Below are 26,366 nucleotides of genomic sequence, written 5' to 3'. Positions count from 1 at the left end.
AGTGCTTATAATACTCTTGGAAGGTGAGATAATGTTAAAGTTTATTCACTAAATGTTTATTGTCTGCTATGTGCTACGTATTGTATCTAGGGATACATGGATAAAGAGAGAAATGCCTAATAGTTCATGGAGAGTATAGTATATAAGGTGCAATAGTCATTTAACAAATAATCACACATGTAATTATTTAAATGCTATAGGTATGTGCCATGAGGAAAAGACACAAGAGCATATAACGGGAGGCCTGGGTTTGGGACTGGGAGCTTCCGAAGAGCCTTCCTATGTTTAGGCTGATCTGGTTCTGTTGTCCCAATCTTTAAAATCACAAATTATTAAAAGATAATAGTTCTATCGCTAATGATATCAGAAAGCCGTCCTTGATTACAGGATCCTTTTTGGATTGGCATTAGCATTTGATGGCATGAAAGAGAGCATCAGAGTTCGCTCAGACATCCCTAAATATCCAGCCACTGCTGGGATACCCAGCCCCTGATTTTCTTTCTGCACAGAATCAGAATGCTGGCAGAATTTATTGCCTCCAGCTCTCATTTGCCCTGCCTTCCTGTTCATTCTTTACTCTGTTGCTGAGTTTGGCAAAGGAAGTAACTTCTTTGAAAGCATTTGGAAACAGGATAAACAAAATGCATGTTATGTTGTAGATATTTTGGGAAGTAGAAAACTGGTTTATTAATAACATATCTCAAGGAGATGAAAGTCTAGGCTTGATTTTGTTCAGGCGAGGAGTTCAAAAATGCAGTTTCCAAAATCATATCACTAGGGAGTTTTTAAAGAGAATGCTCTGGATGCTCTCATTCTTGTTCTTTTAAGCCTATTTTCTGCTGTTGGGGGAACAAGGAAAGTTGCTGGTTTCCTTTGCCCTCGAACCTGATTAAGGACTTGACCAGCTGAGACCTTATTCTCATTTTGAAGTGATTTGAGCAATAGCAAATTTGAATTGCAGGCCCATGGCCCTGTAGCTTTGGATAGACCGTGCTTTATTCTGTGCCTTTGTGACAAGTTTGGTGGGGTGCTGGGTTGTCGGCTCAGTTGGTCAGATTATGGTCTGGCCCTGTGGTAGATATGTACTTACTTGTAGTTGGTCACCTGTGATGAATGCATGCTCTTAGTTACAGATCAGAGAGCTCCTCCATGATTCTAAACTTAGGGGAACATTTTAAACACTGTGGCTCCTTTTTCTCATATAACAGTGTTTAAATATTCTGGAAAGCCAAATGGATCTCCGCATTTACTTTAACTGACCTTTGTTACCAAACTTCATATTGAGCACCTTTGGAATCAAGCTTTTGAAAGTAACATGCATAATTCTAATGGATTTCAGCCTGTATAAATTGTTAAACATTGTTGTTGTTTTTTTCAAAGTTTCTTCAAATTGATCAGATTTAAACAAATTTTAGTAATAGAAGTTTGATCATGTTAAAATGATAATTATATGAATTTTTTTTCTGGAATTAATGTCACTTTTTCAAGTATCATAGCCTAACCTTTATTCATTTTGTTCATTTGAAAGGTTACAAAGTTCTAAGTAAGTTTGGGAAACATTTACCAGGTATACACAGGGGAAAGGCTTGCTGCCAAAGCGTTAACCCAAGCAATGAGAATTGTTTGAACTGTTCTCTGAGAAAATTTAACTAGTAATATTTAAACCTTTGGAAATTTGGATATTAGACATGCCTAGGATTTAGGTCACTTTACAAAGCGTAATGATTCTCAAAGGAGCATGATTCTTAAAACATTATATAAATATTTATTTATATCTATAATAGATATATATTTATGAACATCTTAATAATATATATTAATATATATTATGTATATAAATTACACATTTAAATTTATGTCAACATATTAATATTAATGTATATTAATTTATTATAATATATATAAATATTGATAATTTATATAATATATATATATCCCAAATGAGATTGTGAAATTAGTGGTTATTCCATTGCTATTCAAATATGACCTGTCTCATTTTGCAACATTTGAAAACAAACTTCTTGCAAAAATTCGTCCTTTTCTAAATGAAACCGAGTGAAGACAAGGCTGCCCCTTATGTAACACTGAGAATTTTATTGGGGTCCAGGATACATATTGTGTAGGCAGAAAGAAGCATTGTATTTCAGAGTTAGATTGCTCTGGAGTTACACTGCTCCTACCACCTGCCCATTTTACTTCATAATTGTTTTTGAGCACCTGCTTTGTCTTGAGCACAATGCTGGTGCTGCTGGTATAAAAATGAACAGATCAGAGAGGATCCTGACCCTTGTGGAGCTGGGTGTGTGTGTGTGTGTGTGTGTGTGTGTGTGTGTGTGCGCGCGCGTGTGCGCACACCTCATTCATTTCCTGTAGTGTTGCTTTTCATTGCAATTTTACATATTTCCTTCATTTGATCACTATTCCAGGTAGTAGAGAGATGCATTTTTATGTGATAGTTTTGCAGAGAATTTTGGCACTGGGCTACTCTAGAAGGAAAAGTCAGCTTTCCAAATAGAAAGCACATTATTGCTTCTCTATTGTTTGGGCACACATGATACTGACTTATGATATTTCACAAACAATAACTCAGTGAAATGCCAAACTCACTGAAATTCAGGATCAGCATTTTGGCAGCAGTACCATTATGCCTATATTGTAATTTAAAACTATCTGGGAATAAGAGACCAAAATAGTTATTTATGGTGACTCAGAAACGCCACATTGGCCATCACATCATAGTGTTAAGTCTGCATTGAGTTAATGATTTCAATTTTAATTGCTTCTCTCCAAAAGGAGAACAAAACCAAGTTTGGCCTTTAACTGCCAATGAGGATAGCCATACATTTAGTAGAAATTACTGAATTCTTTTGTTTGATTCATAGGTTATGGAAGAGCTAATCTTTCTCTTTTCAAAATAAAGCTAGTCTAAACAAATTTTAGGGCTTGCAGATATATATTTAGAATCTAAATGGTATCATAGGCAGGCAAAGAAAAGAAATAAGGTACTTTGTTTAAAAATTTAATGTATAAATAATGAATAAATTTTTATTCAGTATATTAAGACTTTTCCTTTCATTTAAGGCAGTCAAATAATAATCTGTTTATAATTCTATTGTTCTACTGTGCAGTTTACCCTATAAAGTGGAAGGAGGTCAGAGAGATGCCTTGTTTCCCCCCTGCATTATACTCCTTCTTGTAGAAATCTGTTCTTGGTCATTGTGTACTATGTTATTAAGCCATAGTGATGGAAGATTCTTTTTAATAGATTGCTTTAAAAGACAATGAATTATGGTCAGTGTATTGTTTGCTAGTGAAATATTTTAAAATAATTAATTTCCTTTTTTAATAAGGGTTAATTTTGCTCCTCCAAAGAGTAGAGCCTGGCTTAACATGCCCATGTTAAAAAGGAAAATTTGTCCCTAGAACTTTGTTCATAAAACTAGAATCAGCCTACTGGGGGCATCTTTCACCTGTGTAGGAATCAGGTTATTTCTGAATATTGGGAATGAAGGTGTCTTAGTCCCTTTAGGCTGTTATGACAAAATACCATAGATAAACAACAAATATTTATTTCTCATGGTTGTGGAGCCTGGAAGGTCCAAGATCAGGGTGCTGGCAGATTTGGTGTCTGGTGAGGTTGAGTGTAGACATTACTTTAAAAAATAAATTAATTAATTAATAAATAAAGTAGGGCTAAAATATTATCTACCTCAAAGGGTTTCTGGGAAGGAATGAATGAAAAAGCAAGTAAAGCACTATACCCACATAAAGTAAGCCAGCATGAAAATTAAACTATTTTAAATGCAATTAGCATTTTCTTTGGTTGTTAGACTTACCAGCTTTCTGTATTTTAAAGATTAGATTGAGTTCTTGTGGCTCAGGATTCAGAGGTGACAAAGATATTATAGATATTGGGCTCATAGCTGTGTGACATGATCCAGTTGTTTAACTCTTTGGCCCCAGTTTCCCCATTTCATTAATTAAGATAGAAAGCAAGTTGGTTAAAACATCAAATATGGCCCTAATCCTAATCAATGTAAATGGATTATGTTTGCCCACAAAATGACAGAAAAACTTGGATTAGATTTAAAAAATAAAAGACATAACTAAAACCTAAAACAAAATAGAAGGCGAAATAGTAGAATGGAAAAAATATACCAGGCATACATTATTATCAATAAACGGGATAATATGTGAATAGGGAGAAAATAGGCTATTTCGATGTTAACAGCCCACCAAGAAGATAAAATAGTTATAATTTGTATGTATCCAGGGAATTATAAGGAAAATTTGATAAATCCACACTCAGATTGGGAGATTTTAACCTATTCTGTCATTGATAAACAGACAAAAGTTAGCGCAGAGTATTTGAGGACCACCTTTGTTAACAACGGTTAATTATTAAACAGGTCTCTTGAGTATACTTCCTCTCAGAATGGTCTAATTCTATGAATTTTGGCTAGTTTGTACAGCTGTGTCATGCTTTTTGTATAGTTGATGTGTTTCTGTAAAGCTGCAAGTCAACTGGTAATTTTAAAAGTGAATGATACTGGGGCGCCTGGCTGGCTCAGTCAGTAGAGCATGTTACTCTTGATCTCAGGATCATGAGTTCAAGCCCCATTTAGGGCATAGAGCTTACTTAAAAAAAAAAAAAAAAGTGAATGATACTTTTATAAAAGACTGGGTGCGTGACTTTGTTAGTTGTCACACTAGAACTTAGCATTTATGTCTTGGTTTTGTGAGTAGAGAACTCTGAATATTTAAGATGGAATCTTGGGCCTTATTGTGAAACTAGCTCTGTGAACCTGAATAACAACAGATTAGCTGGGTTTATTCATCCCTGTGGTTTCTTGCAGATATTCCTCTTTGTTGGCCATTTTATTCATGCTGCAGAATGCCTCAGTGGACACATTGCAAATAGGGTGTGACTCAAGTCTTACTTTTTGGAGACAGAATAGTTGAGAGGATTGAGGCAGATCTCTCCTGGGTCTCTTCCTGGAAATTGTCACACCCCACAGCTTGATCCCTTCAAAGTCCCTGAGCAGAATTTTTTTTAAAAGATAGCACACCAGCAGTCCAATGTATGCTTTTTCAAGTCTTTTATGAGTAAAGTGGGAGGGTTTTTAGTGTTTGCAGAACATTTGGGTCTGTAGCTTCTGCCAAAATAGTTAGCATATGGTTTTCTTCCTCAAAAAGGATTGGCAAATGTTAGTTACCTTTTTCATTTTAATTTAATTTATTAGAGCTTTTAGTTAAAATTGGGTATTAAGGAGGTGTGTGTGTGGGGGGGGGTGTATTTAGTGCCAGTGAAAATCCCATTTTCTTCTCATTTTTTTACTTTCTGAAATCTGAGTAGTTCAGACAAAAAGTAAATTCTTTTGATGGGTTAAAACTAAATTAAAAAGGGAAACCTAAGTGTTAATATGTACATGGAGAAGTACCTTATTAAATCTATGTTCACGTTTAAAATTGTGACTAGTCTAAAATTGTGACTTCCTTGAAAGCAGGGTGCCCAGGAGATCTTTTTTTTTTTTTTAAAGATTTTATTTATTTATTTGAGAGAGCGAGAATGAGAGAGACAGAGAGTACATGAGATGGGGGAGGGTCAGAGGGAGAAGCAGGCTCCCCGCCGAGCAGGAAGCCCGATGCGGGACTCGAACCCGGGACTCCGGGATCATGACCTGAGCCGAAGGCAGTCGCCCAACCGACTGAGCCACCCAGGCGCCCGGTGCCCAGGAGATCTATGTAGCTCCAGTGAGTGTGTGTTTTGGCCTTTGTGTCTGATGGAGTTAGTACCAGAGTGGCAGCTTGAATTGACACTGTCCCCGTGCCCTCACCTTTCCGACCTCTACCTACCAGTCTCCCACCCATCCACCCAGCCAGGCACAAACACATAATCAGGAAGCATTTAATGTTTCTGAGCACCCCACTAGGAGTTGAGAAGATGTAAGAACAATATGATGGGAACATGACCTCGAGAGCCTATGGCCTAGTGACAATAAGTACATAGAAGCGTAGTACTTATGAAACAGTCTTATAATGCTAAGTGATAGGTCAGTGGTGTATAAGGTGTCTGGGAGGGAGGACATATTCAGGGTTCTCTAAGGTTGTCTTAATTCAGACCAGAAGGTAGTGGTGGTAACTGGTAAGAGGTAGTTACGGTAAGGTGATAACCTAAGCTAGGATTTGTGGGTAGAGGAAAAAGCTGTTTCCCGATCGTTTGGAGGTAAATCAAGAGCCTGACTTATTTCCTTCAGGAGCTACAAGAGCTTAGGACAGGAATATTGAGACCACACTGGAGAGCTGGTCAGAGTCCCCTCGTGAAGAGTCCCCTTTTGCTTCAAAGGTTTCTGGGCATTTTTCTGAAGGCCTGGGCCTGGGTGGGTTTTAGTCAGGAATGAAATGATTGGACTTACATTTGGGAAAGGTCCCTCTGGTGGCAATGTCAGGGAAAGGGTAGGGATTAAAATTGGAGGTGAGTTGCTGGAAAAAGAAAAAACTGTTTCGGGGTGCCTGGGTGGCTCTGTTGGTTAAGCGGCTCAGGTCATGATCCTGGAGTCAGTGGATCGAGCCCCTCGTTGGGCTCCCTGCTCAGCAAGGAGTCTGCTTCTCCCTCTGACCCTCCCTCTCATGTGCTCTCTCTGTTTCTCATTCTCTCTCTCTCTCTCTCACATAAATGAAATCTTAAAAAAAAAGAAAAGAAAAGAAAAAACTGTTGCTTGAGCTAACTCCTGATTGTCAGGGAGGTACAAGCAGCCTTGGGGGCTGAAGATGGGAGGAGAGGGAGAGATGAGGGAAGACTGCAAGGTGTCTAGCTGAGGTAACTGGGAGAAAGGAGAGTGCCATTCAGTGAGGGAGTGATGGAAAGGAGACGGGGTCTGGAGGGAGAAATTATGGGTTTAGTTTTAGACACTGACCTGGTGATCCTTAGGGCCCCTGCACGGAGCTGTCTAGGCAGCAGCTGTCAGCATAGGGGAGGAGCCAGAGATTGGGGGTGGGTACCATCACCCGGGGAGATTTTATACAGAAACAGAAGAGGGCAGTGGAAGGAAACTTGGAGATAACTAAAGAATAAAAAAACCTGTGCATTTATCTAATACCTGTGTCACATGGAAAACAGATTTGGCGTCTTGGGAAGTAAGCAGATAAGGTATTTTCCCTCTGGACTTTGCCAGGTATTGATATATGGAATTTTAATCAAAAAAGAGGTGAACTAATAGAACACTACTGAAACTTGGAATGGTAATGTTCTGGCTTTTTTCTTGATGGTTATGGCCTTGTAGTGTAGCACATGCAAGAGCTGGAGGAACCTATTTGCCTTTTCCTGGTCTTTTTCTGTTTTGGTCTGCCAGTTGAAGAAATAAAATTATTGTCTTCTTATCGAAGAAGAAAATGATGAACCTTTGGAATTTTTTTGTATCTTTTGGAAAATTCCAGTTTATAGCATGTAGGGTTAGAGAAGAGTATTTGGTGGAGGGGTCTTGGACTTAAATATTCCTTGTTTTTACACACATACAGACACACACAAACAGACACACAGACTTAGGGCAGGGAAGGTAGGTATGCGTTTTTAACCATCTTCCCAAAACCTAGCCACAAAAACATGGGTATTATTCATATCGCATCCAGGATATTATTGATTTTTATTCATTCGGGATTATTTAATGACTTTCTGCTGTGATGATCAAGTCAGTCAGAATCTGGGCCCTCACTGAGCCCGTTGGGGCAATGAGAGCCGTTCTCTGGGAGAGGAGATTGTCTTGTTGCCTGCCAACCTTATATAGTCCTCTCATGCTTTCCAAATGGCAGACCCACCAGGCAGAGTTTCAAGATGGCCGGCTCTCCACTCTTCTCTCCTCCTAATCTCCCCTCAGCCATTTAAGAAGCACAGATTACGTCACTGGCTGTGGGGACACATGGCTGATAACACCTTGGGAAAATCTAGCCCTTTGTAGATAACCTACGGGAGACACCTCCATGTGTGATATAAACTTCCCTCTCAGCTGGCGCTTGTTGAAGTAGATTGGGGGTAATGGTGTTTATAGTGTGCTGGGCTTTTTGGAATCCCCATGCTCTGGGCACGCTTATCCACTTCTTTCCTTGACTCTGACTTTTCCTTTACCCTTAGGTTACTCCGTTGTTGCTATTGAATACCTAGAAGCACCCTTTCACTGTGGCCCGGTGGGGTTTGGGATATTTTGCTTTGACATTTCCCTGGGGAAAAAAAAAAGATTCCATTATAAAAAATCAGCTGTTTGATAAGGATATTATCTTAGGACAGATGGAGCATCTTGAAGAAAAATGATCCTGATATCCAAGTTCTTAGACGCTCAAGTGAAACAACTGAATAAAAAGAATAACTGATAGCATTGATATTCCTTTTGTACACAGACTTTTGATTCCCACTTTCCTCTTTAAGGAAAAATGGTGTTGTTAAAGAACAAACACCATTAAAGAAGAATTTTTAGGACAAAATACGCTTAGGTGGTTTGGACGACTTATTTAAAGGTTAGGGAAAGGATTAGCACTTGCTTGTTGAGAAATCTGTGGGAAGCAGTCACTGATCTGGGGATAAGTCAGTGGTAGGAAGAGGGACTCATGGGGGAAATGGTGGGAGTCAGGCTCACTTAGGAGTCAGGTGTGGAGGGAGTTGGAGCCCCGGTTGGCGGCTGCCTTGGAGGTCCTAGTGTGGCTTGTTCTCATTGGTCAGCAGGTGGCGCCAAATAGCCAGCACGAATCCCAAGAGGTGTGTAGTGTTTAGATCTCACCTTGGGTTGGATTAAATTGCACTTTCTCTACTTTCAGAAATTTGGAATTCATAAGCACCTTCACGTTCTTTTTTTTTTTTTTTTTTTTAGAGATGGCATCCTCCAAGGCTGAATTTTATGAAAGTCTTTGGTATTGACATAGTTATGAAAATTAACCACCTCCAAGGTCAAATGGTACATGACACAATCGACTTTTCTTTTTTTGAAGGGGGTTAGGACTCGGCGTTAAAAGTGACAAACAGTAAGATCAATATAACATACTTATTGGTTTAGGTTTCTGTCATTTTTTTGTGTGTTTTTATGAAATCTGGTAAATACATTCTAATGTAGGTGTTAAAATTAATCTACTGATAAGTCTATATGGCTGGGATTGATTATGTCTACATGATTGGTATCCAGGATTTTACTTCCATCCAAATGCTTGTGTTTGAGCCACGGTGGGTGCTTATATGGGTCATTGACTTCTTCATTCCTCCAACAAGCTATCCTGCTTCTCAACATAAAGGCTTTCCTTTGCCTGGAAGTGCTATTTCTCTTGATCTGGGCGTGACCTGTTCCTTTTTGACGCTGAAATCTCACTTTAAATACTGACTCAGAGAGGCCTTCCCTGACCACTAGATCTGAAATATGAAATAGTCTCAATCTCTCTTTCTTTCCTAAATTGAGATATATTTGATGTATAACATTGTGTAAGTTTAAGGAAATCAACAACATGTTGATTTCATATATTTCTGTATTACAATATGATCACTACTGTAGCATTAGCTAACGGGCTCTATCACATCACGTAATTAGCATTTCTTTCTTTTTTTTTTTTTTTGGTGGTGTGAACAGTAAGATCTAGTCTCTTAGCAACTTTGAAGTTTATAATACAGTGTGGTTGATCACGACTCTATTGCCTCCGCTTTTTTATTTTCTTGCAACTATTTTGCCTTTTCTTGTGTGCTTTTTGTCCGGCTCCTCCTACAAGGCCATAGGCTTCCCTGGAGCTGAGTCCTTCCTTATCTTGTTTACTGTTATCCCTAGCATCTGAAACAGTGCTGAGCATGTAGTAAGTTCTCAGTACATTCCGGTTCAGTGGATGCATCATAGCTGTACTGAAGAGGGAAGAAGCTATATTTAAAGCTAAATGTATTCTCATAATTCTCTGAGGGCATTTTGATAAAGTGAAGATAGCAGTGGACCAAAAGTTGAGGCCTAGGTTCTTGTTTCTTATTTGTTCCTGTGCCCTGGGTTGGTCCCTGAGAACTGGGTCTTGGTCATAGAATTTGTAAATAATTGCAATATAAATAATTGCAGTCGTTCCTTATTAAGCCTCTACTGTGCACTGGAACTGTCCTTGGTGACTTACATTTACTAACTCATTTGATCTTAGGCATCTGTTTTCTAATAGGAAAATGAGATATTTAGGTGAAACAACATGTTCTCTTATATAACATTTTATGAATTTCCAGGAGAAGCTAAAAGGTTATAGTTTATGGTGGTACAGAGTAGAAAAAAATGAGTTCATTCAGAAGCCCCAAGTAGGTATTCATCCAGCTTCCGTAAAACTTTAAAATTGCAAAGCTTAAACTTTACAAAGAGGGAAGAAACCCACCCTGGATTGGGTGTCTGTCATTTCATTCAGTCCTTTCAACAACATGGAGACTATCTTTACTTTTTTTAAAGATTTTATTTATTTATTTGACAGAGAGAGACACAGCGAGAGAGGGAACACAAGCAGGGGGAGTGGGAGAGGGAGAAGCAGGCTTCCCGCCGAGCAGGGAGCCCGATGCGGGACTCGATCCCAGGACCCTGGGATCATGACCTGAGCCGAAGGCAGTCGCTCAACCAACTGAGCCACCCAGGCGCCCCTATCTTTCCTTTTTAATGGTTGGGGAAACTGAGGCTCAGAGATGTTACGTACCCTGGCCCAGGTCATACACCTGTTCTGAGGCAGTGCTGATGTTCAAAATTATCTTCGATTGACCCCGGAAATCTGTTCTTGACTTGTAGGAATTGTCTCATCTTCTACTCACCTCTAATCCAGCAGGTTTCTTAGGGACGTGGCGCACTTTAGACATCTAAATCGGGTCTTCTTTCCCTTTGTCACAGAACTCTAAGAAGGAGCTGATGTGGAGGAGCAGCTGAGACAGTTCAGGATGACGACCACAGTAGCCACAGACTATGACAACATTGAGATCCAACAGCAGTACAGCGATGTCAACAACCGCTGGGACGTGGATGACTGGGACAATGAGAACAGCTCCGCGAGGCTCTTCGAGCGCTCCCGCATCAAGGCTCTGGCAGGTGCGTCTCCTCCTGCCCCTCTACAGAGGCCCAGCGGCCCTTAGCGCTCCCTTTAAAATCACCCACCCTGTCTCCCCTACAAGAAGGTCAGCTCCCCTCCACATCAGTATGTGCCAGGAGGGCAAGCTGACCGTTGCATAAGATAGCCAGGTCCATATTTGGAGAACTGTCCCTCCTAAGGCCAAAATGATTGTGTGATTTTTGGAGGTGCTCTAGGTTTGTAAGAATTTTTTGACTCATCTTATGTTTCAAAATAATGCAGCCTACTGGACTATATACAGAAAAATATACACATTAGCCTGTGTGCTTAGTTCCTGTGATACATTAGTTGACCTGACTTGTTACAGTAGTAGAGTACTTACTTTGGGTGACCAAGGGTGGTTAGTATCACATGCAAGGGTTTTAGATGTAAAAAAGCAATAGCTTAATCTGTTAAGGGCATGTTTAATGCTATAACAGGTCAGTTTGCTATCGACTCATTAAAATTAGCATAAACACATCCTTCCTTTGTGATTTCTCACTCCCTTGTTGCTGTTGAATGCTTAGAACACGCTTTCACCCTCGCCCTAGTTGGGGTGGGCAGTGTCTTGCCCTGAAATTGCCCTGAAAATCCAGAAAGGGTTCCATCATGATGAATACTCAGCAATACTGAATATATGTAAACCAGAGATCAAAGTGGAGTCTATTTAAGGTCTTGCATCTAAACTTTGAGATTTCAAATCAAATGGTTTCCAAATGAGAAAAGTGGGTTAATGATTTTTTTTTTTTTCCTTAATGTCTTTGATTGTTACCCATAAATTGTAGCCATGTCAGCCAGGTAAGTTTACTGTTAATTGTTCGCATAGCTGACTTTTCTTGTTACCTTTATGGTGTCATCTGATTATGATGCATGTATCATTCAGAGTTCTCTCGATTGTAAGCAAAAGGAAACCTAACCCAAAGTGGTTTAAATGATAAAGAGAATGTATTGGTCACATTGAAGACAAATTTGGCCTTTAAGCAAGACTTACTCCTGGGCTTAAATAGTGTGACCAGGGCCCAGTTCCGTTCTCTACATTTTTTGGTCTTGTAGTTCCAAGACGGCTGCCCCAGGTCCCAGATCTGTCTGTAAGGATATCCAGGAGAAAAGAGCACCTCTGCTGCCCCAGGACTTCTACCATGGCCCTCGGAGCAGTCTCACTGGCCTGATTGATCCTGCCTTGGGCCAGAGGCCTCCCTCACAATCCCTCTCCAAGTAAAGTCAGAGAAAAGGATATGCTGATTGACATCAGCTAATCCTGACACACTTCTGGAGTGAGGGGGGTTGTGGGGTGAGGTGGGGAAGGGTCAGTCTCATCTGAACAGCTTGGCTAGAAAATTTGGAATATAACAGGAAAAGGGAAGTGGATACTGGGGATGCAGCCAACTAAATGCTACAGGATTCTCCAGTTGCCTTAGGATAAATTGTCTCTTGAGTGGTGGTGATGTAACCATCTTTCTTGAGCTCGCCTGATTTGAGGGCATAAATGAATGATTAACCAGGTAGTCACTCTAGAATTGAAGATTTTCTAGCTTATTCATTAACGTGGAACCTTATGGAAACCTTGCTCCTGGCTGGCTAGTGCCAGTGGATTGATTTGTACCTTAATCTCTTACCTCTTTTTCTTGAATCTTCATTTAAGTCTTTAGATCAGTATGATATCGGTGGCCAGTTACCCTTGATCATGAGTCATTTACTTTCTGGTTCTAGACTACGCATTACCTCTCTTGTATGGAAAGTTGTACCTGCAATTGTAGAGTAGTTCCTTGCTCTTTGTATCTGATCTTTCCTGCAGTTCCAGGGGAGATCCCCAGCTGGCTTTAGTATCGATCAGTTGTCCTATCACTTCCTGGGGTGGCTTTCCCTCTCTGTTATCTAGGTCCCTGAACTACTGTAGTTATGATAGGAATAGTAAGCATTTAACAAGGTGCTTCCCGTGTGCAGGCGCTGTTCTAAATGCATTGTATGTATTAACAGTTAATCCCATAACAACCATATACGAGGGACATTACTATTATCTGCAGTGTATAGATGAGGAAACTGATGCATAGAGAGATTAAGTAGCTCGCCGAAGGTCACACTGCTGATAAGTGGCCAAGGCAGACTGGCTCCCAAGTGTATACTTTGCTATTTTTCTATATTCAGTAAAATATAAAATGATTCAAAGCTCATTGGTATAGAATATCGATAATGGGTAACTGAAACATGTTTAAAAAAAAGATCTTTAAAAGGCTCAGGAATAAATCTTGTGGTTTAGAAGAAGCCATGAGTCACCATGAAAGTTAATGAAAAGAAAACGTGTTGCCTCTGGGTTAAGTGATGTTTAGAAAAAGAATTGCTTTCAGCGGATCCAGTAGTTACCAGGAAAACCATCTGTTTATTGGAGGAAATTTTCTTGTTATCTGACTTCCTATTCTGTGGGACCAAAAAATCTCTGAGCTCTTTAAGAATCTTATATGCTGAAAACAAGAGCAACAGAATTTAAAAAAAAAAAAGAGTAACAGAACAGTTCAGCAGTGTCTGAATGCTTCTAGAATGTGAGCATGCATCATAATTGCGTGGTCATCTTGTTAATTGCTGGGCCCACCCACAGAGTTTCTTATTCAGCCCGAGGATAGGGCTTGATAATATGCATTTCTTTTTTTTTTTTTGAAGATTTTACTTATTTATTTGACAGAGACAGAGACAGCGAGAGCAGGAACACAAGCAGGGGGAGTGGGAGAGGGAGAAGCAGGCTTCCCGCTGAGCCGGGAGCCCGATGTGGGACTCGATCCCAGGACCCTGGGATCATGACCTGAGCCGAAGGCAGTCGCTTAACCAACTGAGCCACCCAGGCGCCCGATAATATGCATTTCTAACAGGTTTCTGGGTGATGCTGATGTAGCTGGTCTGGGGAATCACATTTCAAGACTGGTGTGGAGTCTTGGTGGTTGACTGGTTTATTCCCCTGAGTGTCTGAGACCATTACATCTAGACTCAGCTAAAATCTAGTAAGGATTAAAGTATCAAACTCAACAGAGTTATGTTAAAGGCACACTTTAATGTGGGAGTGGTGTGGAAGGCTGGCACCTCATTTTGAGAAAAGAGAAATATCTTACTTTCTCTTACAGGGAAGTAATACAGTGATAGATCCAGTGTGAGGGAATGCTGTTGTAGGGTTTCTGTTACAAATGCATGTTCTGAAGTGGGAAATCTTGGCTAGCGCAGTGGAAATGTACATAGCAAGTTACCTGTCCCTCTTAAGTGCTCTACATGTTTAGTCTTCTCTAGACTCCAATCTGAATTCTGAGGTGATATATAAAAGACATTACTGCAGGAATTCATCTTTTTACAGCACATCTTGTATTTTTTTTTTTTTAAGATTTTATTTATTTATTTGACAGAGACACAGCGAGAGAGGGAACACAAGCAGGGGGAGCGGGAGAGGGAGAAGCAGGCTTCCCGCTGCCGAGCAGAGAGCCCGATGTGGGGCTCGATCCCAGGACCCTGGGATCATGACCTGAGCCGAAGGCAGACGCATAACAGCTGAGCCACACAGGTGCCCCACAGCACATCTTGTATTGACAGTGTAAATACCACCTTGGATTGTGTCCTTTACTAAGTGGCTTTAAATGTTTGTATCTCGGGGCGCCTGGGTCTCTCAGTCAGTTAAGCGTCTGTCTTCAGCTCAGGTCATGATCCCAGGGTCATGGGATTGAGTCCCAAATCGGGCTCCCTGCTCAGCGGGGAGTCTGCTTCTCCCTCTCCCTCTGCCTGATGCTCTGCCTGATTGTGTGCTCTCTCTCTGTGTTAAATAAATAAAAATCTTTTTTTAAAAAAAAGTTTGTATCTGAGGAAATAAGGTGAGGTAATCTACTTGCTACTAATTTTTACCCAGTTGACAGACATTCTCTATTATTAGGATGCTATGTATATATGTTTTATATATAGGTAACATATATTATGTATATGTATATATTTTTCCTTTGAGTTGTAAAAACTGTTCTTAATTTCAGTTTTACTTGCCTTCATCCTTTTCTTGCTTTTAACTTTGTGGTATAATAAGAAATAAATTTTGTTTTTAGCCTCAGTCCTGGCACAGAACTCCCTAAAATCCTTGGAATTTTCTGAGTGTCTTGTTATTCATGAAAAGCCTTCTTTCTCATACCTGGATTTGTGCTGGTGGAGGTGACTTAGGGTGAGGCCTTTATATAGTGTTAGGATGGGGCTGGTCACTGAAATGACCAAATAATGAGAAGGTGGGAACTTTGAGCCTACCTTCTGGGAAAGAGGGGGGCCTAGAGATTGAGTTTAATCTCAATGATTGATTTACTCAAGCATGTCTACATATTAAAACTTCCCTAAAAACCCCTATATGACAGTATTTGGAGAGCTTCTGGGTTGGGGGAACACATTAGTGTGTTGGAAGGGTGGTGGGTCCTAAGAGGCCATGAAAGTTCTGCACCCCTCCCCCCCCACCACACCTTGCATATACACCTCTTCCATTTGGCTGTACCTGAGTTGTATCCTTTATAATAAACCAGCAAACATAAGTAAAGTTTTTTTCCTGAATTCTGTGAGTCATCCTAGTAAATTTTTGAACCTGAGGGGGTTGTTCATGAACTTACTGTTGATCAGTCAGAAGTGTGGTGGCCTGGGACTTGTGACTGTCATCTGGAAGTGGAGGCAGTCTTGGGGGACAGATCCCTTCAGCTGGGGGATCTGCCCTCACTCCATGCAATTAGTGTCAGAAGCGAATTGCATTCTGGGACACCCATTTGGTGTAAGATGTTTCACAGGGGAGATGGCTTCTCTGGTATAATGTGGAACACGTCCATGTTTTAAAAATGTAGGAATCAGGCCTGCGGTCACTTGTCAAGTGCCAGTTTATCATCCCAAAGATGAAAGAGTCTGGAGTTGGGTCACTTCCATTGCCCAGGGAGCTTTGAATCTTTCCATTCTCCTTAAGACTTTTTTGCTTGAAAATTAGTCTGATTCACCTCGCAGTCACTCATCACCAGCCCTCCCTGTCTTTAGTATCCGAAACATCAGAGGAAAACACAAGTGGAGGCATAGGGAAGTGAACTCTGCTGTCTTCATAATCTGCCTAAGGAATCTGCTGGTGGGATGGAAGCAGCTGCTTTTTCTCACAGTAAAGAAAAGCTTCATGTGAAAGTTTCCCCCCTCACACAAGTTGGGTGTAGAGGGGGGGTCTCTCAAATCATTAGCTTGCAAAAGGTCAAGACTTAGAAATACTTTAGAAAGTAATTCGAATTAAGATGGATTGTTGCCCCATGTTTGCAAATTTTATATATACGAGGCTGGGGAGATTTATACTTATGCCTAAATTGTGTACTCCCATGTATAATTTAGAAGGAAGATGAGGAAAGCCTTGTGCATCATGTTGTGTAGCAGAGAGATTGTACCGTGCCAATTCAGCCTTAAGGCAGAGTGCTATGAAGTGACTTTTATGCATTCTGTAAATGATTTCCCGCATCCCATGATGGCAAACCCACATTCTTGACCTCTGACCAAATTGCCCCAGCAGTGTGGAACATGTGGTGGTGAAGAAAGGGATTCAAAATAAGCGGGGCTTTTTGCAAAGCAGCATTTTATTTGAAATAAAAATGTAAAACTTAATCTTTTAAAGAAATGTAAAAGGTAAATGTTTCTCTTTTTATAAGTGATAAGTGTTTATGGTTGGAGGTTATATTTTGTACAATCAACACAAATCCTTTAAAAAGTACAACATTTCACTTGAAAATATTGATAAAATTGGGGCGCCTGGGTGGCTCAGTCGGTTGAGCATCCTACTCTGGGATTTCAGCTCAGGTCATGATCTCAGGGTCATGAGATTGAGGCCCCCTCTTTCATGGGGCTCTGCACTGGGTGTGGAGCCTGCTTAAGATTCTCTTTCTCCCTTTCCCTCTGTTCCTCCTCCCCCACACTCCCAGCACACACTCTTTATCTCAAAAAAAAAAAAAAAAAGATAATGTAATTAGAATTAATCTTTGTATCAACACTCATAAACAGTGAATTTTAAAAATTGGGAGGATATACACCAAAATAGTGTTTATTTCTGAGTGACTTTCCTTTTTACTTAACTGAATTTTTTTCCTGAAATAAAATCTGAACTATTTTGTAATGAGGAAAACAAAGCATAAAAACATCTTAACATCTAATATCACATTCAGAAGTTTTAATTTCTCCCCCCCAAAATCATGACATAGAGAAGTGGTAGGAAAAAGCCTGTGTATAAATAAGTATTGAAAAAAGAAATTAAAAATGAAATTCCTTTGGGAGATGTCACTCATCAACATTTATGAGCTAAAATTATGCATAAGAGCCTTTCTGCTAAGCTATGGACTTAGCAGAAGAAATTGACCTTGAGCTTACATGGTTAGTGCGGAATCAAGGACAGCTGATAGCCATAGAAAAATGAGCTGAAGGCACCTAATTGTATCCTTTACATCACATCCATAAAGTATATAAGTTATTAGTTATTATATGTATAGGCCAGACTCCCTTTAAACATAGTCATTTGAGTGATAGTCATTTGAGTGACCAAGAATCTTGGTGGAGCATTTTAATCAGCTAAACCGCTGATATGCTTTAAATATTTAGAGCAGTATTTCCTAAAAGAAATGTAATACCAGCCACGTATGATTTTTAACTTTCTAAGTAAGATATTTCAGTTAATCAAATCATCCAAAATATTATATCAATGTGCAATCAGTATAAGAAAGTAGATAGTTTACATTTTTTTCTACTAAGTCTTTGAAATCCAATATATATTTTACTAGCCACATTTCTCATGGTCAGTAGTCACGTGTGGCCGATGGCTACTGATTTGGATGGTGCAACTGGAGTGCCTTCACACAGACACTTTTATTGGCTAAAACCTTATAGATCCTGCCAAACAAATGTGAGCTTTAAAATACCATCAAGTATTTGGTCTAGGGTATATTTATAAAGCAGTAAGTAGTTGGCCACTTGGCTAAATGTGAATTTAAATTCTGATCAGGAATAATGCATCAGTTGAATCGTTATTGTAAAAATGAATAGTTCTCCTTTTTGTGCTTTCCAGTACTACTTTTCAGTGGATGCAAGGTAGCAACAGATAGATCCTCCAGCACATCTGCACTCTGCTCTTTCAGCTGAAAATTTGGCACTGCTCTCAAGCACTGTTTTTGGATGCAGAAGACTGAACAGCACACTTGTTTAAAAATGCATAATTCAAGAGCCCCCATAAGTTGAGATTCACTAATGTAGGAGGGAGCCCAGTAGTCCACATTTTTAATGCATATGATACACTTTGAGAAACACTTTTCCTGGGACATGGCCCTAGTATTCTCACTTAATATTCGTACCTTCTTACCTCTGAGTATTTCCCACCAAAGTGAAAATCAACTTTTTATCTCTTCTTTAAAATAGTAGTCTGCTCTTTCTCCCAGTAAGTAGGTCACAGTTTATGTTTTGATATCTCGACACCTAAGAAGCCTTCATGTTCTGCCCAAACTGAGTATAGGGCTGTCTCCTGGCAGGAGAAGCACATTCTTCCTCTAATCCCAGGCCTCATTCCAGCCGCTGTGTGGGTGGATCCTCCTGGTCCCAACGGTGATTGAGGCCCCCCCCAACCCCTATCACTGTTGGGGCCTTCTCATTTGTAATCTCCAGGAGGGCAGAACATTTCTCTGGGCCTAAATTAGAGTGTGCATTAAAATTAGTAGGGAAACTTGAAAAGTATATCCTAAAGAAAATTCTGCAGTGATAGATAAAAAAAATTCAGGCACAGGGTTTCCTCAGGAGGAAAAGAGCTGGATTCTACACTGAGAATTAGAGCAGAACTTGTCATCACTTTCTCCCAAGTGACTGCAAATTTCAAGCTATCATTAAAGTTATGTACTTCAATTGTTTACTTAATTCCAGAATAGATAGACCTGCACTTGGACAGAGGAAAACCTACTTTTAAAACCTTAAAAGATTTTTAAGTTTACCTTTTTCCAGAGATATCTTAATGTCTTTTCTACCTACAATCATGAGTTTTTAATGAGATGGTTTAGATATTGGCTTTATATTTTTTATGGTCTCCTCTAATATGATGGCTTTACTTAGAAACCTTCCAGATTTAGACTGTTAATTCACAATCCACTGCTCCTGCCAAAATGAATAAAAAATATATATATATAAAATATATGCAAATGTATGATATATATAATAAATTATATATGTGAATAATATTTATAATATGAATAGCATGCATCAAAATATATATACAAATATATACGTATAACATATAGACATGTAAAATATTTGACTTCTTTCTAGTGAGAGTACAAAGTCAGTGTGCTATTGGATATATAAAGAGATCTGTAAAACTTGGTCTAGAATTGTCTAATTGGGAAGATAAAACCTATTTACATGAAACACTAACTAAACCTGTATGCAAGTGCCAGGAAGGTGGTATAGGCAGTTAGTGCTCTAGTAACTTAGAGGCAAGTGGTGATCACGAGGAAGAACGGCAGTCACTTGAAGAGGGTGGATGGAGTCGTGTGAAGATCATTGGAACTTGGGGAGCAACGGGGCCTTGAACCTGGGCACGGCTGCTTTGTTTCCACCGCCGCAAAACTGAAGAGGCCAGGCTGCAGATCCCTGAGGACCCCTCTCGTTAAAATAGAAAGTCTGCTTTTGGCTTCTCAAGCTTGGACTCATTCCTCTAAAATTAATTGAGAGCTTTTCTTTCTTTCTTTTTTTTTTTTAAAGATTTTTTTTATTTATTTGACAGAGAGAGACACAGAGAGAGAGAGAACACAAGCAGCGGGAGAGGGAGAGGGAGAGGGAGAAGCAGGCCCCCCGCGGAGCAGGGAGCCCGATGCGGGGCTCTATCCCAGGACCCTGGGATCATGGCCTGAGCCGAAGGCAGACGCTTAACGACTGAGCCACCCAGGCGCCCCAGTTGAGAGCTTTTCTTATTTGCACACCCACCTGTCCTGTTGGGATGGAACATTTCTCTGGCCCAAGGGAAAGGCTTCTAGTATGAGGGAATGGGTTTTTATAGTCAGGATTAACAGGGCTTTAACAGCTATCCATTATTTTCCTCATCCACTCTTGAAGCTGTTTCCCTAAATTTTTGTATTATTTGGGATTATATGAGAGAGAGGCATGGTCCCTAGTGCACAGTAAATATACCACCCATCATTTGTGAAATCTGAATCTGAAAGAGCATTTCATCCCGAAGAGGTTCGTGGAAACTATTGAGGAGAAAGTCTGTTTAGGCATTACATGTCGTTCCAGGTTATACCCTCAGTTTATTTAGTGTGTACATACAGCTTCAGTCGTTTCCTGACCAGAGGAATGCAGGAATGGTTTCTTTCTTGTTTGGGTACAGTTCTCTCAGGTTTTCTTTCCCTCCCTTTCCTCTGACTGCTGGAGATAACCCCTTCCCACTCTGGAAATCAGCTTGGGTTCCTGCTGATGTCCCTTATACCCTTCACATTCTGTGCTCCCCTTAGCAGTGCTGACATCTGGGAGTGTCTGAGGTGAATGGTCCTGGCGGGGAGCACGGCCTACGCTTCCTCTCCTTCACTACACCGCTTAACCACATACCATTCCCCCTTCCTAACCCAGCCCCCGTTCCTGCCCCTGTCTTCTAGAGCCCCATTCTCATTTCTCAGCCACCTGGCAGGACTGCCCTTGATCCTCACTCCCTTAGTCCTCTCTTCCTCCACCCTTAGCCTTTGCCTTACCTCCTTTTCCCACCCCACCAGAATACTTCTCCTTAAGTCAGCCTCTTACTTTTAAGGAATTCCAATCACCATTTCTATGAGAAAATCCCATACATTTATGGTTAATTTGTGAATGAACTTGTTAGGGAGTATAACCTATTTCTTGTTGGGGACTGCCTGGGTAAGCAAGAGGAAAAACTTAAGATTTTTTTCTTCTCTTAGGCTTTTCCTGGCTCTCTCTGCCAATGTGCCCCGTCCCCATCTGTCTGACTCTTAAAATACCAGCTTTATTGAGCTATAATTTACATATCATAGAATTTGTCTCTGTCAAGTATACACTTTAGTGGTTTTTCATCTACTCGCAGGGCTGTGCACCAGTCACCACTAATTCCAGAACATTGTTATCACCCCAGAAAGAAATCCCATACACATTAGCAGCCACTTCCCATTTTCCCACTCCCCCTTGCTCCAGGCAACCACTACTCTACTTTCTGACTACGGATTTGCTTATTCTGGGCATTTTATATAAAAGGGAATCAAGCACTGTGTGGCCTTTTGTGACTGGGTTTCTTTTACTTAACATTTTCAGGGTTCATCTATGTTACAACGTGCATCAGTACCTCATTTCTCCCTCAGCTCTCTTATGTAAATAATTGTGGTAGAACACTGAGAAAGAACAGGAAAATTCTATGAAAGCTACCAACATCATAATACTTTTTTTATCTGGCAGTTCCTGGAAACAGATGGCAGATCCATTGTGGATATCTGAAAGTACTGTGGACTTAGGAAGTTTTCCATTTCGTTGTTCGGTGTCTCCTGTGGTCATTATTTGTTGCCTTTATTAAATTCACTTACATAGTTTAACTCCTTCGCCGGTTTCTACTAAAGTAGACCTGTGAACAGGTACCATCACAGGAAGATAAAGTACAATTTACATACAGGACATTTGTAAAGTCCTCTACACTTTACAAATAAAACATGTCACATGATAAGAAAAAACTGGAAGTGTCAAAGTAGGTTTTATATTAATGCAGTTCAAAGAGCTAAGGTCTTATTTAACTACCATCTTCAGTGATACCATTCAATTTAGTTTTCTGATTTGTAGAGGGATTGATGCCTAGATGTTAGATAGTTTCTTAAATTACATTTTGATTTTTGACACCAAGTTGATGAGAGAAGATGGCTTTGGTTATTACACTGTATATTTGTCAGTTTTGACATGCTCCCATTAAATAGTAATCCCCTAGGAGGGATCTGGGCAACAAGGTAACAAGCATTTGGTCTGTGTCTGCTCTTTGGCTTCTCCCAAAAGAATCCTGCATTCAAAGTTATTTTTGGTTAGTTCTTTCTGGTGTCAGGAACAGAAATCCACTTGAATTATCTGAATAAAAAAGCCTATGTCTTTGGTGGAGTAAGGGAGGCATGGGGGGAGGGCCAGTGCAAGATTGCAGGCTGACGAGACCTAGAAATCCATCAGTGACTGCGGCCACTGTGGGGCTGGAGACATGCTTCATCTTTCACATGGGCTTTGTGCCTCATTCACCGGGGTCCTGGGCGTAGTAATAGTATCTGCCCCTTCCTTACTCAGCTCACACATGGCTTTGGTGTACTGTAGTTCCAGCTCTACCTCTTGCCAGTCCTTTCTCTTTGGACCGCATTGCCAGAGGACTCACTCAATATCCTGGTTTTCTCTAGTTCACACCTCTATGAGGTTGGATACAGAGATGGGGCTCGGATTGGCCCAAGTGATCTTTTTATTCCAGGCCGTGACCACCTGGATACTTAGAAATGATTACATACGTACACATATTTATTCATTTACTTATTTACATTTTAAGTAAGCTCCACACCCAGCGTGGGACTCAGACTCACCACCCTGAGATCTAGAGTCACATGCTCTATAGATTGAGGCAGCCAGGGGCCCCTACAAATGATTATTTTTAGAAGAGGTATCCAACGGGGTGCCTGAGTGGCTCATTCGGCTGAGTTTAGTCTAACTCTTGATTTCGGCTTGGGTCGTGATCTCGGGGTCATGGGACTGAGCCTTGTGTAGGGCTCTGTGCTGGCCATGGAACCTGCTTGGGATTTTCTCTCTCCCTCTCCCTCTGCCCCTCCCTTTCTCTCTCTCTCCCCCCCCCCCAAAAAAAACGAAGGAAAAGAAGTAGTAGTAGTAGTATCCACCATACAGGTGAAGAGCAGGAAGCCATTTGTACAAAACATACCAGCCCCATCCATCCACAACGTAGAGGGCATTTGGCTGGAAGTTAGAGGCTGTGGTTGGCATTTCTAATGCAGAATTGTGGTGTGGTGGAAGACTGTACTTTATATTGGGACTTTTGGAGAACGATACTGGGGCATTCTGCATGATCAAAGGAAGAGTTAAACAGCTAATCCGAGGGAAAGGCAGGGTGTAGACAGGCCCTGGAACCACAGAAATTAAGGCTTTCCATCTCTCAGTCTCTTGTTTTTAGCTTCTGTCTCTCCCATTGGAGGTGGTCTTCCAGGTGACTGAAAGATGATTGCTGTCTGCTGCTGGATGTATCCGCCACTCTCCCCATTCTTCTAGTTACAGTTGGAAACATGGTGGGGGGGGGGGCGGTTGATAGGGAGGCTGGTTTATTAGGCTTTGGTCAGGGGGCCACTCCTGACCAGTGAACTGTGTGCAGGGTGTGGAGGGATGTAAGAGCATGGCAGTGCTGGGCAGATGACAATAAGTAACAAAAATGCTCACAGCACATTTTCAGATAGATTGATGTTCTTGATCCAGAAATAAAACTGTTATAAAATGATAAGGTGACATTTGCTATTGTCTGATTGCTTTCTTAAAAAAACAAAAAAAGCAGGGGCACTTGGGTGATTCAGTTGGTTAAGCCTGCCTTGTGCTCAGGTCATGATCCCGGAGGCCTGGGATTGAGCGCAGTGTTGAGCTCCCTGTTTAGTGGGGAGCCTGCTTCTCCCTCTGCCTCTGCCCCTCCCCCCCCACTTGTGTGTGCTCTCTCTCTCAAATAAATAAAATCTTTTTTTTTTTTTTAAAGATTTTATTTATTTATTTGAGACAGAGAGAATGAGAGACAGAGGGCATGAGAGGGAAGAGGGTCAGAGGGAGAAGCAGACTCCCCGCCGAGCAGGGAGCCCGATGCGGGACCCAGGCGCCCCTAAAATCTTTTTTTTTTTAAACAACCAATAATGTGCAGCTTCCTTTAAGGTGTTTGAAACAATAAAGTTCACAAAGAGAAATGAACATTAGCATTTCAGTCTTTTGAATATGCCTCTAAGAAGATGCTTCGTTTGCACCTAAGTTGTTAACTTAGGATTTGATAATTTTGTTACTTGGAAACAGGCTGTCCCATTCTGTTTTCTTGAGGCCTCAAGGATCAGCACCATTCTTAGAGTATGACAGGTGGCCAGTAACAGAGCATCATTCCAGATTTTTTAGCATTACAACAATGTAAACACCATATTAGCATGCTCCTTACCCACATTTAATCTATTTCGGGGAAGTAGATTTTGTGTATAAAATAAGCAGTGAATGTGACAGGATTACATAAAAGTGTTGTGATGCTTCCCCAAAACCTAAATCTTAGCCTCTTCATTCTCTGGTTGAAAAACATGTCCCAGGGCATCTGGGTGACTCAGTCGGTTAAACGTCTGCCTCTGGCTCAGGTCATGATCCCAGGGTCCTGGATCGAGCCTCACATTGGGCTCCTTGCTCAGCGGGAGCCTGCCTCTCCCTCTGCAGCTCCCCCTTCTCGTGCTGTCTCTCTCTCTCTCTAATAAATAAATAAAATCTTTAAAAAAGAAAAAGAAAAACATGTCCCCTTTCCACAGTTCTTCTTCGTTATTCTGATTGGGGTAATCTTCAAGGGAATTTGCTAAGCGTGAGTTTTGACCTCTTTCCTGCAAACCTATGAATTTTCAGAACCCTAAGGTAGTGACATAATTGGGTGATGGACACATGTTATTGGGTGAGGCTGAGAAAAATTTTGCCGTACAGGTTTAAATTTCTGCAGACTCCTTAGATTTCTTGAGCACCTATGTGAAATTGCTTTACTAGCTGCATGATTGTGTCCATAGGCATCTTAACAGCATCAGAGAGATGCCAGGCCATTTGCCAGTCCCCCGCCCTCCCTGCATTCCCTGTTACCTATTGGATCGCCCTGTAGGCCTTCAGGAAACCCGAGCCTCTCCACTGTCTCCCAACCTGAGCCCAGGCTCCTCCATGAAGCCATCTCCTGTGTGGTTCACGCTGACCTCTTCAAGATATTTCTTTGGCTGTTGTATTTCTGTATCCTACCCCCTGAGTCATATTAGTTTTATGTGTGTGCTCAAGGTGGGTGTATCCATATTTTCTCTCCAGCTGATCAGTAAACCCCTTGAGATTGTGACTGAATAATACTTCTTTCAACATTTCCTACAGTGCATCATAGAAATCAAAATGCAGTTAGGTGCTTTTACTTGTCAGATTGAAGAGCCCATTCATGGTCAGAGCTACCAAGTTCCCACTTCCTCTGGGGAAAATTTGTCCCTAATTTCTGTGATACCCATCAAAGAGTTAGTTCTTTAAGAATTTTACATTAAAATGTAAGAGATAATTCCTTTTAAAAATTTGATGCATATCTTTTGAGATACTTTCCACGCATATTATTGAAACACCTTTTTTTTCCCCCTAGCAATAAGCAGAAGCAGGGCCAGTTGATAATTAGAATCTGGAGTTTAATCTTTCTCTCACCAGAGAGTATTTGTCTTAGAGTTTCATTCTTGCAGGATCTCATCTCTCTACTACAATATTAACTTATAGAGATGCTTTTGGAAGTTTGGGGCATTATTTTTAAGCTGGTACAAACCATTACACAGAGGATCGGATATCTTTCACATGATGCTCTCTGAGTGGCCCCTGCTTCCTTTTGTGTTGCACGTGTCTGCCCCTAGGGTTTTATACTTTTTTGCCCAAAAGAGTTAGAGCTAAAGATTTATTTGTCCACTCCTTCCTCAGGTCATTGCAGTATTTCTGGACCTCTCTCAAAAGCTCTCTCTTTACCTTCCATGTTTCAGGATGCTGAAGATGCTCGATGGGGGCATCTCTATAAAGAGGCATGCACTCCTAGGTTGGCCTGAAGTTTGCCTCTGTTCCCCCGTGTGTCAGTTAGCCTCGAGTGGGTGCCAACAGTTGGAGTTTGATGATTTTTTTTTTTTAAAGATTTTATTTATTCATTTGAGACACAGAGATAGAGAGAGAGAGAGCATGAGCAGTGGGAGAGGCAGAGGGAGAGGAAGAAGCAGACTCCCCGCTGAGTCAGGAGCCCGATGTGGGACTCGATCCCAGGACCCTGGGATCATGACCTGAGCTGAAGGCAGACGCTTAACCATCTGAGCCACCCAGGCGCCCCTGGAGTTTGATGATTTAATGGTTCTTTACAGATTTATAAATGCTGGCCACAGTTGTCCTCCTGGAATAATGTATTGTTACTTTAAGGACATAGGGAATTTGGTGACTATGGTGGCCAAACATGACAGGGGATGGAATGCTATAATTGTAGTTTATGGTTCCTAGAATACTTATATTTCACTATATAAGTGAAAAGTGAC

The 26,366-nt window shown here is 40.8% G+C and overlaps 1 protein-coding gene across 1 annotated transcript in view; it reads left to right on the top strand.

Annotated features, from left to right (window-relative positions):
- The first annotated feature begins 10,852 nt into the window (after positions 1–10,852).
- Positions 10,853–26,366, top strand: part of SPTBN1 (spectrin beta, non-erythrocytic 1) — a 143,605-nt gene continuing 128,091 nt past the window's right edge. The window contains exon 1 of the mRNA XM_044918587.1: positions 10,853–11,057. Coding sequence (XP_044774522.1) covers positions 10,910–11,057 — 148 coding nt within the window. The 5' untranslated portion in view covers positions 10,853–10,909. The remainder of the gene's footprint in view (positions 11,058–26,366) is intronic.

The sequence above is a fragment of the Neomonachus schauinslandi genome, chromosome 10, assembly GCF_002201575.2.
Source record: "Neomonachus schauinslandi chromosome 10, ASM220157v2, whole genome shotgun sequence".
Classification (NCBI taxonomy): Eukaryota; Metazoa; Chordata; class Mammalia; order Carnivora; family Phocidae; genus Neomonachus; species Neomonachus schauinslandi.
This window is presented reverse-complemented; position numbering and strand designations above follow the sequence as displayed.